Source organism: Ambystoma mexicanum, chromosome 11 (genome assembly GCF_040938575.1).
Source record: "Ambystoma mexicanum isolate Mex_15411 chromosome 11, UKY_AmexF1_1, whole genome shotgun sequence".
NCBI classification, from domain to species: domain Eukaryota; kingdom Metazoa; phylum Chordata; class Amphibia; order Caudata; family Ambystomatidae; genus Ambystoma; species Ambystoma mexicanum.
The window spans coordinates 998764104-998781507 of record NC_090934.1 but is presented as its reverse complement, the minus strand read 5'-3'; the positions used below and the strand labels follow the sequence as shown (position 1 = coordinate 998781507).

The window sequence follows — 17404 nt, the reverse complement described above, 5'->3', positions numbered from 1 at the left end:
CAGCAAGTGTCCACTATTCGGGGGTGAGGTGGCAGGAACTCTCTGGGTGGTGCCCTTATGATCCACTGGCACTCCATATCACTGTATGCTATTCTGCTGATGCCTCTTCTCCCCAGGTCCTGGAGAGATCCCCCAACTGCAGGAATGCCACTCTCATCCTAATAGCCCTTTAATGGCCAGCTTGCTTTTGGTTCTCCTGCCTGGTTGAAGCACGGAGGGAGGGTGTGATTCACCTTCTTGCAACACATGATCTCCCATATCAACAACAGGGTAGGATCCTCCACCCCTCCATTCAATAACTCAGCTTTGCAGCATGGTTTCTGAGCAGCTCACCCTAGGCCATCTCGGGTTATCTGCAGAAAATATGGTGATAACTCAGGCAGCCAGGAAGGCATCTACCTGGACCCAGTACAGAAGCAAGTGGACCAGGTTCCGTTACTGAGCTCTGGATAGGCACGTCAATCCCTTGACCTGCCATATGAAAGGGATACTTAACTTTATCCCACCTTGTGTCCTCTAGTCTATCGGTTAACTCCTGTGCATATTCTCCGATAGCTATCGGGCCTATCGGACAACCCTGGGTATGTCTTTTTCCACTTCCAACCTAATTGTCCGCAGACACCTTGCCAGTATCACCAGCCTCTAGCCTCCTGTTAACGGGACCTCAAGTGATTTGGGATTTGAATGTCGTCCTCTCATCATTAATGCTCAAACATGTTGAGCCTTGAGCCTCCACTGAGTTGGAGTTTCTGATAAGGAAGGTTGTACTTCTGGGTGGCTGTCATGTCTGCACAGAATCAGTAAGATTCAGGCCCTGTCGGCTTGCCAGCCTTACACTACTTTCCCTAAGGATAAGGTGGTTTTATCACCCAGACTTTTTGCCTGAAGTAGTGTTCTAGTTCCATATCAACGAAGAGGCGGTCTTGCCCTCCCTTTTCCGAATCCCCAGTCTGATGGTGATGTCACTCTTCACTCTCTCAATGTCAGGCGAGCGCTTTAGTTTTACCTTCATCGAACTAAACAGTGCAGGCAATTATACAAGGCTCTTGGGAGAATAGCTCAGGGGCAACGTGCTCGCCTTGGAAGCAAGACGACAAGGAGCACAACAGGTTCGATCCCTGGGTGCGTGCTTAGAAACCTCTGTGTATTAAGCGTGTTATAAATAACCTATCATATCATACAACCTTTTTCGGCGGTCTGCACCCCGGCTCCCAGGCCTCAAAGGCCAGTATCGCCATGTGGCTAATTTCAGGCATCATACACTGCTACTCCACGCAAAAGCGCAAGCTTCCTAAATGCATTCATGCTCACACCATCAGGGCAAAAGCCACAGCTGTGGATTTCCAGCGCAACATCCATTGGGATGTTTTTAGCAGGGCCGCCGCATGGTCTTCGCCATCTGCTTTCTGCAAGCATCATTGTCTGGACACCAGATCCTAGGCTGACTCCAGTTTTGTACAGGTTGTACTAAGCAACCTCTTTGCTAGCCAGTACAATTTGTCCTCTCCACGTATCTGCTTCTAGTTGTGAAATCTCCTGTAGTGACTACTGTACTCCTATCCCACAGTCCCTTTTCCTCCCTACTACCCGCCCGCCGCCATCCATAAATCGGTTATGTAGTAGAAGCTGACGAGCGGGCAAGGACTGATGGGCGAGGTTGGTGGAAGGAGCCAGCTAGAGCGGGCACTCCCAGGCACACATGAGCATGGAACACATTTAAAGGGGGAGTTGTTCTGTTTGAGGTGCAAAAGGCTCAGTCCTGTCCAAGCAGTATGGATTCTCATCAGTGTGGAGGAAAGGGGACTATGGTTCATTTGCTTGGACTAGGAGTATAGTAGTCACTACTTTCAGTAACTGCTTCTTAATCAAGTGAAGTCTCGCCTGGCACTGATCACTTCTATGCTGACACCTAAAAACTGCCTCATCAACATTAGTCACTGGGCCCAACATTGTGAAAACCTCAATCTTTTCTTTATCCAGTAATCAAGAAAATAAAGACAGTTGGTTGCAAACAATAACCAGCCCTACTCTTCAGATTCACAGTTTTCACCATCCAAGGAGGGTAATCCTTTTCAACTCACCACACGGGTCAAGTCTGGCTGCTCAAGCTAAAAAGCCCCTTCTTGATCCCACACTCCTCTTCAATTTTAATTTTAGATCATTCACCAATCTCCCCCTGTCCTAGAGTCAGGCTTTTGTCCCAGAAAAGGAGCAAGACCGAGTTCCTGGGTTTCTGTGAACATGCTCTCAGTATGGCAGATAATGAGTCCTAGCCATGTCCAACCTCTAGGTGGCCTTCATCAAGGTGGACCACACAAGCTCTTACTCCAGAGGTTGCTGATGCCCTTCCCTCACATTGAGATGCTGCCTGTCTTTCCGTCTTTCCTACAGGCTCACAAACAATTTTTGATATTCTCAGGGCTTCCGTAGTCAGTATGCAATTCTCCACGGATGATGCAGAGGTACACCTTAAGTTAGCAGTGTAAGACTTCAGGCAAATCCAATCCTTTCTCACCCGCATGAAAGAATGGATATGAGAGAAACCTTTATGTAATTGAACAAAGCCAAGAGTGAATGCATCCTCTTTGGCAGTCACAGCTGCAATGCTATCACAAATACTGTGACCCCTTTGCTCTTTGGATAGTTCCCCCAATCCAGCAATCAAAGTAAAACCTCCCAGAGTATATCATTTGACAGCAGTTAGTCCATGCAACCCTCAAACCAAACAGTAACAAGCAGTTGCTTTTTTAAGCCTGATAAAATCTAGAAGTATTGTTCTTCTTTTGTCTCTACGGCATAGAGCTTTGGTGATCGTTGTAGTCCTCAATGATCAGCTGGACTATGCAGGGCTTCCCGATTAACTCTTAGCCAAACGGCATAGGGCTCCAAGCTTAGGAAATTGGTTCCGTCTGAGGCTAGACGCTCCCACCACTTGTTCCAATAAAATAACACATTAGAGTCAAAACAGTATGCTTCGCTATTAAATGGCAACTAAACCATGCCCCTTCCTATCCGTGCAGTAAAGTCCAACACTATAACCCCACACAACTTCCTTAAAGTCAGGTTCAATTTCTGCTTGTATAACGTAGCGCCGGGCCGGAATCAAAAGGAAAAAAACGCATTTCAATGCAGGCATTAATGACCCGAGATGTGCGGCCTCTGGCATTCAGCAAAACATCTTCTGCTTAAGGTTTTCGTTGCATTCTAAAACAAATATACTTATTCAGGACTTTCATCCCAGCCATGCTGTGTCTCGTAGCATAGCACTTCTGGGAAAGGTAATTAGTGACAAGTGACCTCCTCAAGTGTAGTGTGACCAAGATAATGCACTCACACATTCTCCCTACATTTAATAATGAAAAGTGAAACCATCACAGATAGGCTGACATGTAAAAATGAAAATAAAATACTGCCACTTCAAGGCCAGCAGGGTGCACTGTTATTCCATGATGCAGCAGAGTGCCAGTTTTTCCAACTGGGAAGTCAGGATTTTTGAGAACTTCAAACTTTACAGTTTACTTCATCTTCAAAAAATCAGCACACTTTTTTATTGCTTTCAATTAACACCGTTAAGCCTCAGCCAGCTTTCCAACGTGAAATTGTGTGGAGGAAATGAACCTTTCCTGTTTTTCCATATAAATCATTTTGATCCTGATGTAATATGTTTGCAACATTAGACAAATGTTTTTTTGAGGTCAAAAACCCACTGAGTGATAAGCATACAATATGTATGGATGGCCTTCTTGACAGTCACTCCATAGAACAGTATGCATTGGCCGGAAAATGACCTACAGGGGTATAACGGCAGGGAGGTAAATAGGCTCAGGGCAACGATAAAGGCATCTTCCGAAAAGCACTCACAATTGACAGCTTCAGTGTCAGTCTGCAAAAGGACCCAAAATGGTGGTCAAGTGTCATGCCTCTACAGTCTCTGGACACAGTTCCAACACTTCTAAAGTCCCTTAGTGCAGAAACCTCACTGATAGACATCAAGAACACAGAGGCTTGATCGTCGCAGGACGTTACTCACCATCAAGACCAGTTTTGACATCAGGATACTTCCCATTGAGGTATTTCCTCTAGGATTGGAGCCCAAGAAAGATCTCCTAGTATCAGGCTGTGCCCCCTGGGGATCCCTGGGGATCTCTCGTACATGTACTCCTAGGCGGTCCAGTTCTCTGATGTCCCGATGCCCGGTCATAATCACAGCACAGTATGGTTCGGGAAAGGGCCCCGAGTCCCCGAACTGCGATACTGCACACAGCCGGAAACAGGGAACTCTTTCAGCACCACAGAGAGAAAGAACATCCAGAGGTTTTACGTAAGGCTGGAACAGTGCACAGCTCTGACATAGAATGTTCAGAGAGAGAGAGAGTTAAAGGCAAGTGGGCAGATGAACAGAGAAGCAGTAGAACAGGGTAAGGCGGGAGAAAGCGCCCTACAGCAGACTGGAGGTCAGAATAGGGAGAGACCTCCAAAAGGTAGGAACAAGCGCGTAAGGACTCAGAGAGAAAACAGAGCATCAACCTCGCAACACGCAGAAGAGATTACGATGTGAGGAGTGAAGCATTATGGTGCCAGATATAGTGTGCAAGACCAAGGCTCATCCCATAGAATGGGCACTGCACTGTGACTGACCCAGGGGGAACCAATCATGGAGACGCCAGCACGCTCTCCACAGAAGGTAGGCACGGCGCCGTAAGGCAAGCAGCGTTGTGACAGCTAGGCCCTCTGTTAAAACAAGAAGAGTATACGATGTCATTGAGTCCCATGTCTATTTAGTTACGGAAAAACTCTGTTGCACAGCAAACACCCAGAAACATACACCCTTAACCCAGGAGTGTACCTCTTCTGAGACATAGAACCATTCATATATGGCTGAATTAGAGCAACATGACGACAGAACTTACCCTTTGGATTGAGCTTGCTGACCTGCAGCAGTTTTTCTCTTTTTCGTCTTCCTGTAGACTTGGTTGGTCTTCCTCTTGGTGCCCTTGTTGGTTGAAGCCCTAAAGTAACTTGAGGTTCCGCTTTCCTCTTCACCTTCACTTGCATAGCCTCTCACTGCATTACTGGCTGATCCAGATAACTTCGGAGCATCATCTTCCGCTGTGGAGAGAAGAGTAAGCTTGGAATGATCATAAAGATGAGTAAAACATTGTGACGGTAATAATCACAGAGTAAACTGAACTCTAGGTGTATCTGAGAACACTTATTGGGCAAGAAGCATGCAAGGCCCTCTCCTCTTCAAAAAGCACCAGGCTTTGTATCAATGACAACCACCAGTTTAGTAATATGCCAGAAACTTGCAAATTAATGCGGGTAGAAAGGTTAGACTCTCCTGCATTAAATACAAGCGGCAATGCAGCAAGATTGACCTATATCGAAAGAATAGATGAAACAAATCCAATGGCCAGAGCAGCTGCTTTGAAAGGTTGTACTACTTTCATACAAAGCTCGCCCACGGACGTTATTGACAAATAACAAACATGGGGAACACAGACATAAGTGCTTTCACGTTGGTGCAAGCAAGGTTTGTTGTCCCTTTTGATTAGAGGATTTACTATGAATTGTCTGATTCCTCGTCTCCACATATTACCAAATATCCCCTTGACAGACCAACGCGCGCACACACAGTAAGATGGTGATGGACTTTATTCTTATCTCAAGTGCTGTGATTCAAAAGAGGCAATAACTTTGTGAGCAGAACATTTGACAAATCAGAGGTCTAAACATTGGACAGCATTTAATCAGTGTTTCTGAGGCATGTTTACTTCTCAGTGTAAATAAGGCCCTGGATGTTTGACTACCATATGAATCTGAACATAAAGAGACACAGCAATATGCAGCTCACCTGTTAGCAGGCTTTAGGGAAACTGGAGAGTAACTGCTGTGTGAGAGCAAGGTAGTGACTAAGTAAAGCTCTAAACAGCGACACAACAGAAAAGGGAGTGGGTGTTATCTGGGGGTTGTCTTATCGGCTGGAAAATTGTCATACTGAACTGATTTCAAGAATCGTACCTACAAGATAATGGGCAAACTGGATGGGCTGAAGCAATACAAGATGACACTGCCTCAAAGCTATTGAAGCATTGCTGCTTCCAAAAAAGACACCACCAATACAAGATCCTTTCATATAGACTAAGCCCAGTTCCTAAAGAGTTCACCTAGGTAGGGGCTTCAGTAGATGCAGGTCTTTGATGCCATAGTGTTCCTACTTGGGGTCTAGCAGGTGAAGTTATTTTTGCTTCGGGAGAGTTAATTGTGCAGTGGCTCTTTTTTTATTTATACTGCATAGCCTTGTTTAAGCTCTTTGTGTGTTGCATACTTATTTGTACTTGATGATCCATTGCACGTCTTTGCCGTGGACGTCCGCTAGAATAGCATCAAACATACGGAGCATACTTGCTAACAAAGCACTCAGCCTATGGCAGTGAGATGTTTGCATGGTAGTCTAGTTATGCTAATTCATCAGTTCAATTTAAAATTGAGATAGTTTCCAACACTGGCTCAATTTGATTGAAAGCGTCTCACATTTAGGTTTGACATGCTTTTAACACATACTAGAATTGGTCAGGCAAGCTGTACCTCTCCTTTCCTCCCTTTGGCCTGCACGTAAATTCACCCTTCGCACAGTCTATTCGTGAATGGGCCACTGTGAAGAATCTTACGGATCCCTACCTGAAACCCTGCCTAAAGACTCCTCAGAGGTGGCCTGGGGAAGGCAGACGCTTCCTGATCTCAACCCTGGGGGTGATGTACTGCGGGAGGATCACCTGGGAGGAGACAAGGCCCAGGGTGGAGAGGAGATTCCATGGGATGAGACACAGGGCCTGATTCATGGATCATTTTCCTATGGGATTGCGCCATTATAAAACACTTCCATGAATCAGGCCCATGGTATTTTTCCTCTGACAGGAAGACTCTTCCCAATTTACCTAAAGAGCACATGTCTTATTGCCATTTTAATGTCTCTAAACCTTATATTAGGTCTAGGTGTGTGAACCCTAAGGTTATAAAATCAGAGGCAACTTTACCAAACAAAAGATCCTTTTTTGTATCCCAAACTAAACACCTTCCTCAATCGCAAGGGTACGTTGTTGAAATCCATTGTTGAACTATTCAAAGACTGTTGCTGTTTAACGCAGTGTCCCTAATCAAGAAGAGGGAACGCTATCTAAACCATTACCGGACACCTAACCTTGCTAAATACTATTTAAAGACTGTTTCTGTCGAACTGAGTAGTTGCGTGTCCCTAATTAAAATGAAACAATGCTCTCTAAACCATTACTGAATAACTAATTTTGACAATATACAAGTTATAAAGTGTGAAAACTAAAAAAAAACTGTGTGTGCCTAATTGCAATTCCCAAAGGAAGTCAGAAATGAATACTGTGCTGTTACGGGAATACAATTCTCTATTCATCTTTAAACCTTGAAATCTACGTTAAAGAAAGGTTGCATGTGCCTAATTGTGTTTTCAAATGAAAGACTGAAGATTATACTGTATCTAGAAGTGACACTGATTTAATTTCTATGAAGTAGAGTCTAAACTGTTGAAGAGAAGAACACGCAATACCCAGGCCAAGAGGCACCCCCTTTAAACAGTGAAACCAGCCTTTCCATGAATTAAAAAGCCATCAAACTGCACTGTGAAATTGTTCACAATCAAGTGGCCTAAAATACAAGTGTACCAGTATTGCCTGAAACAGAGAGTGACACCAAGGCTTCTGGGTTACTTATGCTGATGACTGGCAGAAAGGTGTGAGTGGAGCTGTGGAAGGGGAACTAATGGCTTGGGAAGAATACTCTGAAGTAGACACAACCTGTGGTGCCACAGACTGCGGAGGCCAGAGAGAAGTGAGTCTCGTGAGTGGAACCATGTTGTTGTGGCAGGCAGACAGGCGAAGCAATGAGGCTGCCCATTTTTGAGAAAACCATTAAAAATGAGCGTGTTCTGCCTAGCTGAAGAGGTTGAAGTGTCTTGTCAAAATCTGCCTAGCAAAACAAAGTACTGAGCAGTGGTAGTAGTACTTAAACTGTGGTGGTATATTAAGTTGTCCGTGGATGTTACACTGAAGTGGTCTAAACCAGTAACGTACTGCGGGACAAAGATGACCGTTTTCATGATACCGCTAGAAGTGTGGAAGTGAAACTAGCAGCACAAAGATCATCCAGACACATATACCAATGTAAACGTTTAACTAAAGAAGTCCTAAAGAATTGTGTATTATTGACATTGGGGAATATTACACCTTCTTATGAACTGTGATCAACTATCTGAATGAAGAGACAATTTATCATAACCAGGATTACCATTGGTGCTATTTCTTTTCTGAAGGTTGGAAGCAGATCTTTTATCCAGGAACAAAGAATTGTTTCAAGTGGATTTTTGTTTGAGTTACCTTTTCTTTGACTTTGAACTTTCAAGGGCTGGTTCAAAACCCTTCTTTTCTTTTGCTGAACATTTTGAGCTGAACGTGATTCTTGGGAAGAGACCTTACCGAAGACAAGGACACAGGAAGGTTATACAGATACTGTGTTAATATTGTATTGTCATATATTATCTTTGTATGTTTGTTTAGTGTGAGGGCCAGTTATCCTATGTTAGAAAATGATCCCTTAACTTTTAGAATAGGCAGGGAATTGCTTTATAGAGTGGGGCAAGTGAGGTATTTATTTTCATATATTTTATTTAATAAAATGGCATATCTTGATAAACTCAAAAGCAGTTGTCCGCCTCGCATTACTGACACCTCACAGGCACACTCTGCTTGTAGGTTTGGCAGCCCCAGATTTATATTTTAGAGTTTGCCCAGTGGGTAAAAGGTAAAGGTAATCCTGGGCAAAAAGCGTCTATACTTCAAATATCCGCTTGGGCACATCTCAAGTCCATTACACAGTCGAACATTACTTGACATTAATTATCAATTGCTAATAGAACGTGCCTTAATTAGACAGTCCAGTTGATGCCAAATAAATTATAATTTACCACTTCAACTGGGTTTGCTTTTGCCAAAGCTCCCACAAAACAAATTCCTCACCTGCATCCTTCCCTTGCCTTGCCTTTGTCTGTGGCAACTGCACCCTGTTTTGTCTTACATCTATCTTCACCGGCTACGTTTTCCTCTGGAGATTAAGGTGTGGATTCCACTGGTGGGGGCACAATTAGTCAACCTCCAGGCAACTCTAGGTGCTTTTAGAGTGCTAGAGTGATGATTTGGCGCAGCATAACTGTTTTGCAACATAATTCTACTTCTGGTTATTTTAGCCAATATGGGCCAGCCCACCTTCAGGGTTCTAAATTGCCAGGAGCTGGGAGCTATTTAGCTCCTGGTTATAGCCAAGGGGAGCCTGGTTATTTTGAAACCAACAGCTACCAGGATCTACTTTTGACTCCTGGAGCAAGTGGAGCCATACAAGCCTAGCTATGTGATGTTAACTATGTATGTTGGGGATGTATATAAAGGATGATAAAGAACAAACTTAAGGGACACCTAGAGAATATTGGATAACATGAAATGGACAAAACGTTATTGTTTCCACCTTGAGCAAAGTTAGATTTGCTGCACAGTCTGTACTCGCTCCTAGTTCCCCAAAGGTAGCTCCTACCCAACTGGTTATGCCGGATACCCAGAAGTTGCTTTATGCTCCTGGTCAACAAATCCCAATTTCGATCCCTGCACCTTGGTACCAGTTCATCTCCATGATTGTGTTTAACCCTTATGCAGACTCAAAAGCAATTATATCATATCTTCTTGGTTGTTTGTTTTGGTTGTAATTCACCTTAGTGATTCATGAACTGATACAGATGTCTTGGCTACAGAAAAGTGAATTGTAACATTCTTTGTTCAGCAAAATACAAAAATCAAAAGAGGATCCTGAACCGTATGCATGTCAACAGACTGGCAACTTCCACACTCAGTCGGTGTGGAAGGGGAGGGTAACGTAGCCCGAGGACCGACTTATCGTCTGGTACCAGATTAATTTGGGCATCCTCACAAAATGAGGCAAAAAGCAGGAAAACGATAAATCTTGGCTAAAAATCAATTAAACATGATATTTGTACAACTGATCAAGTGTTGGGTTAGATGGCATAGGATAGAACATTTTCTGCAAAGAGGTCACCTTTGCCTGTAATTCCTCCCACAGAGATGCCATGAATCTTCCCACTCCTTTGAATGGAAACTGTCAGGAATTTAGTGATTAAAGCAACCAACCGGTGGGAGAGACATTGATATTCTTTACCAGACAAAATGACTTAAAGCTCCTACTATTCACAATCACTCTTGCTGTAGGCCCTGTTTTTCCCACACCCCTTGATCTAAGCACCACACTTTGGGTGTTCTGTCATGTCAGATCCCCAAGTTGGTCCAAACTTCGGAAAAAAATACCTTTGGTTAATGATGAGATTGGTTAACTGCCCCCCAGCCCTCCGGTCTAAATTAGTATGCATTAAAATGTTGCTGGGCATCTGGAGAAAGAGGGACTAGATGTAGCCTCTGGTTATAGGGTCTTACTTGATTACCATATCTTTAAGATATGCTTGTTTTTAACCACAGGATGTCCCTTGGGTAGATGGTCAGTCAGACAATTGAATGATAGATACCTTTAGTCAATGCAAGGCCATCAAAGATGATGGCTTTGCCCTCTGGACTTCAAACGGAACAGAGTATCACAGCCCTATGCTGTACAATTTGGAGAAGGAACAGACTTTTGGCAGGCAGGATAACTTATGTGGCTGGGAGAAGGTTTACAAGGCAGGAAACGCCGTCGCGGAGGAGAAGCTTCCCTGCAGCAACGTGCCACAGGTCAGGGACGCTACCAGCCACAGGTGAGTCTGTCCATAGATGTTGAGGACCCCGGGGCATACCCACAGGCATGTGAGCAATTGAGAACTTATTTTGAATACCGGCCAAGAAGAATACAAAGCCAGAATTTGCACAAGTCCTCATGTATGAGATGTCGTTATGGGGAAAGTTGGAGTAAGTCTTACGACAAGCAGATGAATGTTAATGAAGACGATAAAAGGCATAACTTGAATAAGTCTCCATATATGTGATGTCAATATGGGGAAAGTTGGAACAAGTATAACCACAAGAAAATGAATACTAGTGAAGAAGTTGAAAGACAGAACTTGAACAAGTCACCATATATGTGATATCAATGTGGGGGAAGTTGGAACAAGTAGTGCCTCAAGCCAATGAAGTATTGACAGTGAAGGAATACAACTGCTATACTGAGAGACAGCAAGAACATTAAAAGAAGTCCTGGTGAAAGAAGCACATCAGGCAGTGTGGGGGGGCCAACGATACCTGGCAAAGAAGCATACCACAGAATCTGCAAGGCCCCAGAAAGGAATTCCTAGCAATGGAGTACACCATGCAATCCATTTGAAATATACAGAAGAATAAGACATTGTGAAAAGATACCTGGCAGGGGATTATACCAGGGTATCTGATGAACCTACTAGAGGATTCCTAGCAGGGGAGTATACCGGGAGGTCCACCAAAACATAGAAACAACTTACTTTTGCAACACATATGGCAAAACAAATATACCAGGGATTCTAAGAAAGCTGGCAAGTGGAAGTGGTGAAACGGAGTAAAGACATTTTCCCTGATGAAAGCAAAATATCTGGCAGAAGGTTATAAGTGGAGACATAAAGAGCTCACAGGAATATCTCTGATAGACAAGTATATCATGTGGTCTGCTAAAATATCAAAGAGGTTGAAGAGAACTCTATGTGAAACATCTAATCGTGAATAAAACCCTTTGGCTTGTGAGCTCAGTGCAGAGAAACCTAGAAAAAGCTGAATGGTGTGGGATATATTGGTTTATCAGAAACTTTCTGAACCAGGTATAAGGAACCAACAAAGCTGTTGTGTGAAAGAGACATTTGCCATCGTCAAGGAACTATTGTTTGGAAAATACACTCTTGCCATCCCAACAGAGATGATCCAGGGGAAGGGAATCACCCTCTGGATCCAGGGACTACTCTTTGGAAGAAACTATTTTAATTGAATTTTGATCACTTTTTGCCAAACCTGCCAGAGACATTTTCCTTATACTCTTAGTTGTTCATTTTTAGTGTGAGGGTCAAATTAATAGGTTTTGGAAACAAAGACAGTATATATCATTTCGACGAGACACAGACTGATCCTTAATTTTAGTTTCCTAGGTAGGAAAACTCTCTTAAGGATAGGGACAGAAAGGCCCTTCATCCAACCCTTTTCTTTTTTTTTTTTAATAAAGATGTCGAAAGTTGAAAACATTACATCTTTGTGACCACCTCTCATTTCTCACCCCCCACAATATTCACAGCATATCCATCTATGAAAGATCCAATGCTGGAGAAAATATACACCATGACTAGTTGTTTTCTGAACCCAGGCAATGTTTTAGAAACAACTACAGCATCATCGGCGTAAAAAAGAACACCTACTTTCCTATTAGCCATCTTCAGGGCATCTGTGCTTAAATGAAGTCGTCTAATGCCAAATCATTAATATATCAGTAATAATTAGGGGGGGTAACACGCACCCCTGCCAAACCCCATTACTAATCGGAAAAGACAGTTTTGCCACCTTGCCATAGTATACCACCGCTGTACAAGCCTCATATAGTGTTCTAAATGGATTCATGGCTTTCAGATTTCTTAAAACCTTCCACAAAATATTTCTATCTACTTTAGCAAATGCCGTTTTTAAATTGATAAAACCTGTATCAAGAGATTCTCTATGACCAAACAAACCCAATATAATTTAACCATAGACCTCCCATAACAAACAATTAATGAAATTGGTCTATAATTAGGAGGGCAATACGTTTATCCCCCTTTTTTTAAAATGGGGACTATTTCCGCCTGCTTCCAACTACTTGGACAAAATAAGCCCGGTTAATTTTTATTAAACACTAGCAGGTAATTCCTACTTCAGTCCTACTTTGAAGTTTATTTAATGAACTAAACCAATGCTTCTTTGTAGACAATATGGGTGAACAAATTGTCTTTGTTTGGAACTCTGGAGCAAGCCAAAAAGCTGACCATGAGAAAAGCATGAATCCTGTATATCGGTTCCAGCTACTTCGAGTTGGAGCGTTGAGATTGCAAAGCAACATTATTGGTGTCCCGATCTACAGCTGAGGCACCAGTGACCTCTACATAAGTGCCATAGAAGCGTGTAAGCTTGAAGTGCCATACCCATACGTGTAAGGCTGAAGAATGTAAGCTTCATACTGTTTATATTGCATACATTCTTCAACTTCTGTGGGAAATGAAGTTTCTGTAATTATGAAAGATTTGCCATGATATGACGGACATTATTGCAGACACTATTGAAGAGACATGCACTACTTCCTGTCACCCGCATTACTATAAAAGCACTGTACTGTGTGACCAGCATGACTTCAAAAGTGGGTGCTGCTGATGTCCGCTAGAATGCTGAAAGTGTGGAAAGTTTAGGAATAATGTGCTGCTGAACTTTTGGAACAATGAATGTAGAACTATGGCACATAGAGACATACGACAGGGGTAAGCACTGCAGACCGCTTACAAAATATATCCAAAAAAGAAATATTTTATACTTGTTTGAATGTCTACACCATGGAGCCTACACACATGCGAAACTTCAGGTTTGTAGCATGTTGGGAAGTACGCTGAACATTGCAAACACACACATAACCAAGCATTGCAGACTGCAAAAATCTTTTTTTTTTATATTTTATATTTTTTACATTGTTTACACCATGGAACTTACCCACATGCCAAATTTCAGGAAGTATGATGAACATTTCGAACAGACACACACACATATCCACTCCACAAATGTAATGCGAGAGAGGAGAGGAGAGAAGAAGAGAGAAGGGGAGAGAAAGAGAGCGCACTAGCTGTTAAAAAGGTGCCCATATGAATAGTTCAGCCTTAAATAACAATCAGTAATTTGTCTATGCCCAGGGCAGGTTCAGTTATCGTGAGGACAGCTATAGTCACCAAATAATCATCCTATGGACCACTGTTAAAGGTGGAATTGGCCTCAACATTGACTAAAATTGTGCAACCAAGTATCTAATTATCAAGGACGGCAATTCGAAACTGCTGTCTCCACGCATGTACTTAGCTATGAAACACCCAAAAATACAATACGATACGATGGTTCTTACTGGCTATGGCGCATCTATAGGTCTCCCATTTTTCCCCCTCATCTTTTTTTTTGTTTTGTTACGTCTTATTTATAATTACAACGGTGCCCTGCAATTTGAGGCTTCATAGATTAGAATGCTTAGAATTTAGAATAGCATTGTACAATAGTATCAACTATGTATAAGCATTGCAAGGAATTAGCCATGTTCACGGAGATAGTTAAATCTAATAAAAATCGCTGTGCAAGTAATTACCCACAGTTAGCTATGTGAGCTCCACCGGCTGGTGGCAGCTTTTACAAAAGGTTTTCGTTTTGCTATTGTTTGATTCCAGACCCGACATTTTGAAAGTAAGTAAATGCTTTTTGGTTTACTTACCCTGCTTAGCTAATCTATTTTGAGGACACTGATCAGTCCCTATAGCTATCAGTGCAGGAGGAGCCTATCCCCCCTCATAACATTCCTTAGTTTTAAGCTGCACACATCAACAGTGGGGTACCGAAGGGGTATTTTGTATCCTCCTTTCTTTTGCTTTAGTAACATTTCCGTTACTTTCACAATGTGCTAAAACAGGCTGTTGGCAGCGAATATTTTTCTACTGTGGTTTTTATTTTTCTTGAGTGCACTTCTGCATTTTACCACAGAATGCCATTTCGAGTGCCACAAAGTCTAAATTGCAAGGACAAACATTTTATTACTTGTCCTTTGCCCATCTTGTCCTTTGGCCGCCTTCCTGCTCTCTCAGTTCAAGAAATAACATATAATAAAAGCCATTTTGTGGGCAAAGCAGCAATGTGTGTTCTTGGCAGATGCAGAGTTAGGACTGTCTGGGCCCAGTCCACATCTTGGCCAAAGTGTGTCTGTTGCTGTGCAAAAGGCTGTCCATGATTGAACATCCCTGGACAGTTTGAATTGTTCCGATCCTTACCATTGGAGGGCCCATGGTTCATCCCAGTTCGAATTTAGGATAAAGGAAGGACCTCTTGCAGCCATTGTCCAGATTGTCATTGGAACCAAGACCTCTTTGAACAGGTGCAGCTGCTGAAGACCGGAGGACATTCCTTGCAGACAACTAGCACTGCCTTACAGCAAAGTCCTGGCAAACCTTGCTCCTCTTTGCTGATCTTACGAAGACCCTTACTGGTGCTTCAACCTCTGGATCAGTAGGAACAACCAGTCCCAACTCCTGCTCAAGGATCCTGCCCTTAGAAGCATTTGTAAGTGTCCCTGGACCACCGTGTGGCTTGACAATCTTCCTCTTGGGGCCCTTCCCTCCATTGGTCACCGACCTGAGCTTGGACTTGGGATTCCAAAGCCACTAAGCTTGTGAGATAAGAACCATCGTCCTGCTGTTGCTACTCCCATCTGGTGGTTGTGAAGGATATGGCCCCTATAACCTTGTCAAACCCTTTGGGTGTTTGGGAAACCACTATACACAAGAGATGGGAGTTCCTCCAACAAAGAAGAATTCATATCCTAGGAAGTAGAGTATGCCTGCGATTTCGAACCTTAATGCGAGAAGTTACATTATGGACCGAAGGAACTTCATTTTAACCAACGTAAATAAGACTGTGCGGGGGGAATCCAGACAGTCCTTAAAAAACAAGGCCTTTCACTGGCTACATGCAAGAACGGGGCCTGGTTGTGTTAGAATGGAAGACCTTAGATTCCTACGATGGGTCCATGTTAAGGGCTGGTCCACTGAAGACGACAATGACTATTATTGTGGGTTGTGGACTCAGCAACCTTCCTGTTTTTCTGAGTTGTTGGAACTGTTCCTTGGGATTCTAAGATTAAGATTGCTCTCGGATGACATAAGGACTGAATAGGGGAAATTACATTTTTGTTTCTGATATTTTTAGTTAAGCATCCCTTTGTGTTGTAAGTTATATTTTGTGATTTATCGCTTTGTACTTTTGTGTTTATGTGCACTTAGATGCCTGCGGGCTTTGGCGTGATATAAATATATAAATAAAATGAATAAACAAAGAGATGACATGAAGGAACAGCTTCTTTGTCTCCACCATGAGAACTGTCTTACACCGCCTGAGTGTGGTGCACTTTGCTGCTGCTCACCTTGATCATGTCCTGGAGTCTATTGACAGGAACCATCTCACCAGAGCATGGCACTGTCGACTAGAAGCACCCAATGCCAAGGGGGGGGGGGATGGGGCAGTGGGAGGGATTGAATATATGTTTCGACGTGCCCCCGGCCCACCATATGGATGTATGGGAATAAAGTTCTCATACTACCTCTCCCTTGCCTGGCCCCTAATCAGTGGAGTTCTGACCAAGGATTTCCCCTTGTGTTCCACTTGAGTGGTGGATTGGGAGAGGACCCCATAAAAATGTCTACTTATCTTTGTTCTGGCATTCTTTGAACACTTGCATTCACCTTTTGTCTTTGCCAAAATGTGATTAGTTATTTCTAAAGACTACTCAGTCCCTAGTCCCTACAAATGGTTAACACTGGGACATGTGACCTGTGGGGCACTGGCCCAATTCTCCTTGGCAGGAAATGACTTTTTAAATTACTAAGAGCCTTATTTTATAAGGCAGTGTAATAGTGTTCATACTGTTTCCAAAAAGGAGTATGTTGCTTACCTGTGACCCCCGTTCGCCAGCATTTGTATCTTTCACGGATTAACATGCTTTGAATATTCCTTGCCGACAGGCTGAGAATCCTCGGTAACTTTAGTATTGTAGCTTATAATGAAGCTATTAGGCTCACTTTAGCTGCCTATCCATGTCCTTTTGGGTCTATTCTGCCCCAACCAATGGGACATCGAGTATCTAGCCCCACGCAGGAAGCTATCTTCAGATTCTAACCCCAGAGAGATGAAAGCCAGCGTAGTGTAGCCTTGCTCCCTACGCGGTGGTTGGTGGGCACGTCTGAATCTGAAAGATACCAATGCTGGAGAACAGGAGTTACAGGTAAGCAACATACTCCTACTCCAGCATTGGATCTTTCATGGATTCACATGCTTTGAAGAGAGTACACAGCAGTTTACATTTCTTCATAAGAGGTGGAAAGAGAGAAAGGCATATGTTATTAAAACAAGCGCTGTAGGACGGCTCGTCCGACCCTCGCTTTTGCCTCTCCTTGTCCGTCCATATAGTAGTGTTTCACAAACGTGTGCAGCACTGCCCAGGTTGCTGCTCGGCAAATGTTTGACAGGGGTCATAACGCTGCAGACAAACCCACTGCTCTGGTGGAGTGAGAACAAATGGTTCCTTGCAAGGGTCTATTGGCTTGTATGTGTGT

General features: G+C 43.2%; 1 protein-coding gene across 3 annotated transcripts in view; it reads right to left on the bottom strand.

Moving 5' to 3' along the window:
- BLM (BLM RecQ like helicase) overlaps positions 1-17404 on the bottom strand; it is an 865782-nt gene that overhangs the window by 82633 nt on the left and 765745 nt on the right. For all 3 annotated transcript variants that reach the window (XM_069624186.1, XM_069624184.1, XM_069624185.1), the window contains exon 20: positions 4911-5109. In XM_069624186.1, coding sequence (XP_069480287.1) covers positions 4911-5109 — 199 coding nt within the window. The remainder of the gene's footprint in view (positions 1-4910; positions 5110-17404) is intronic.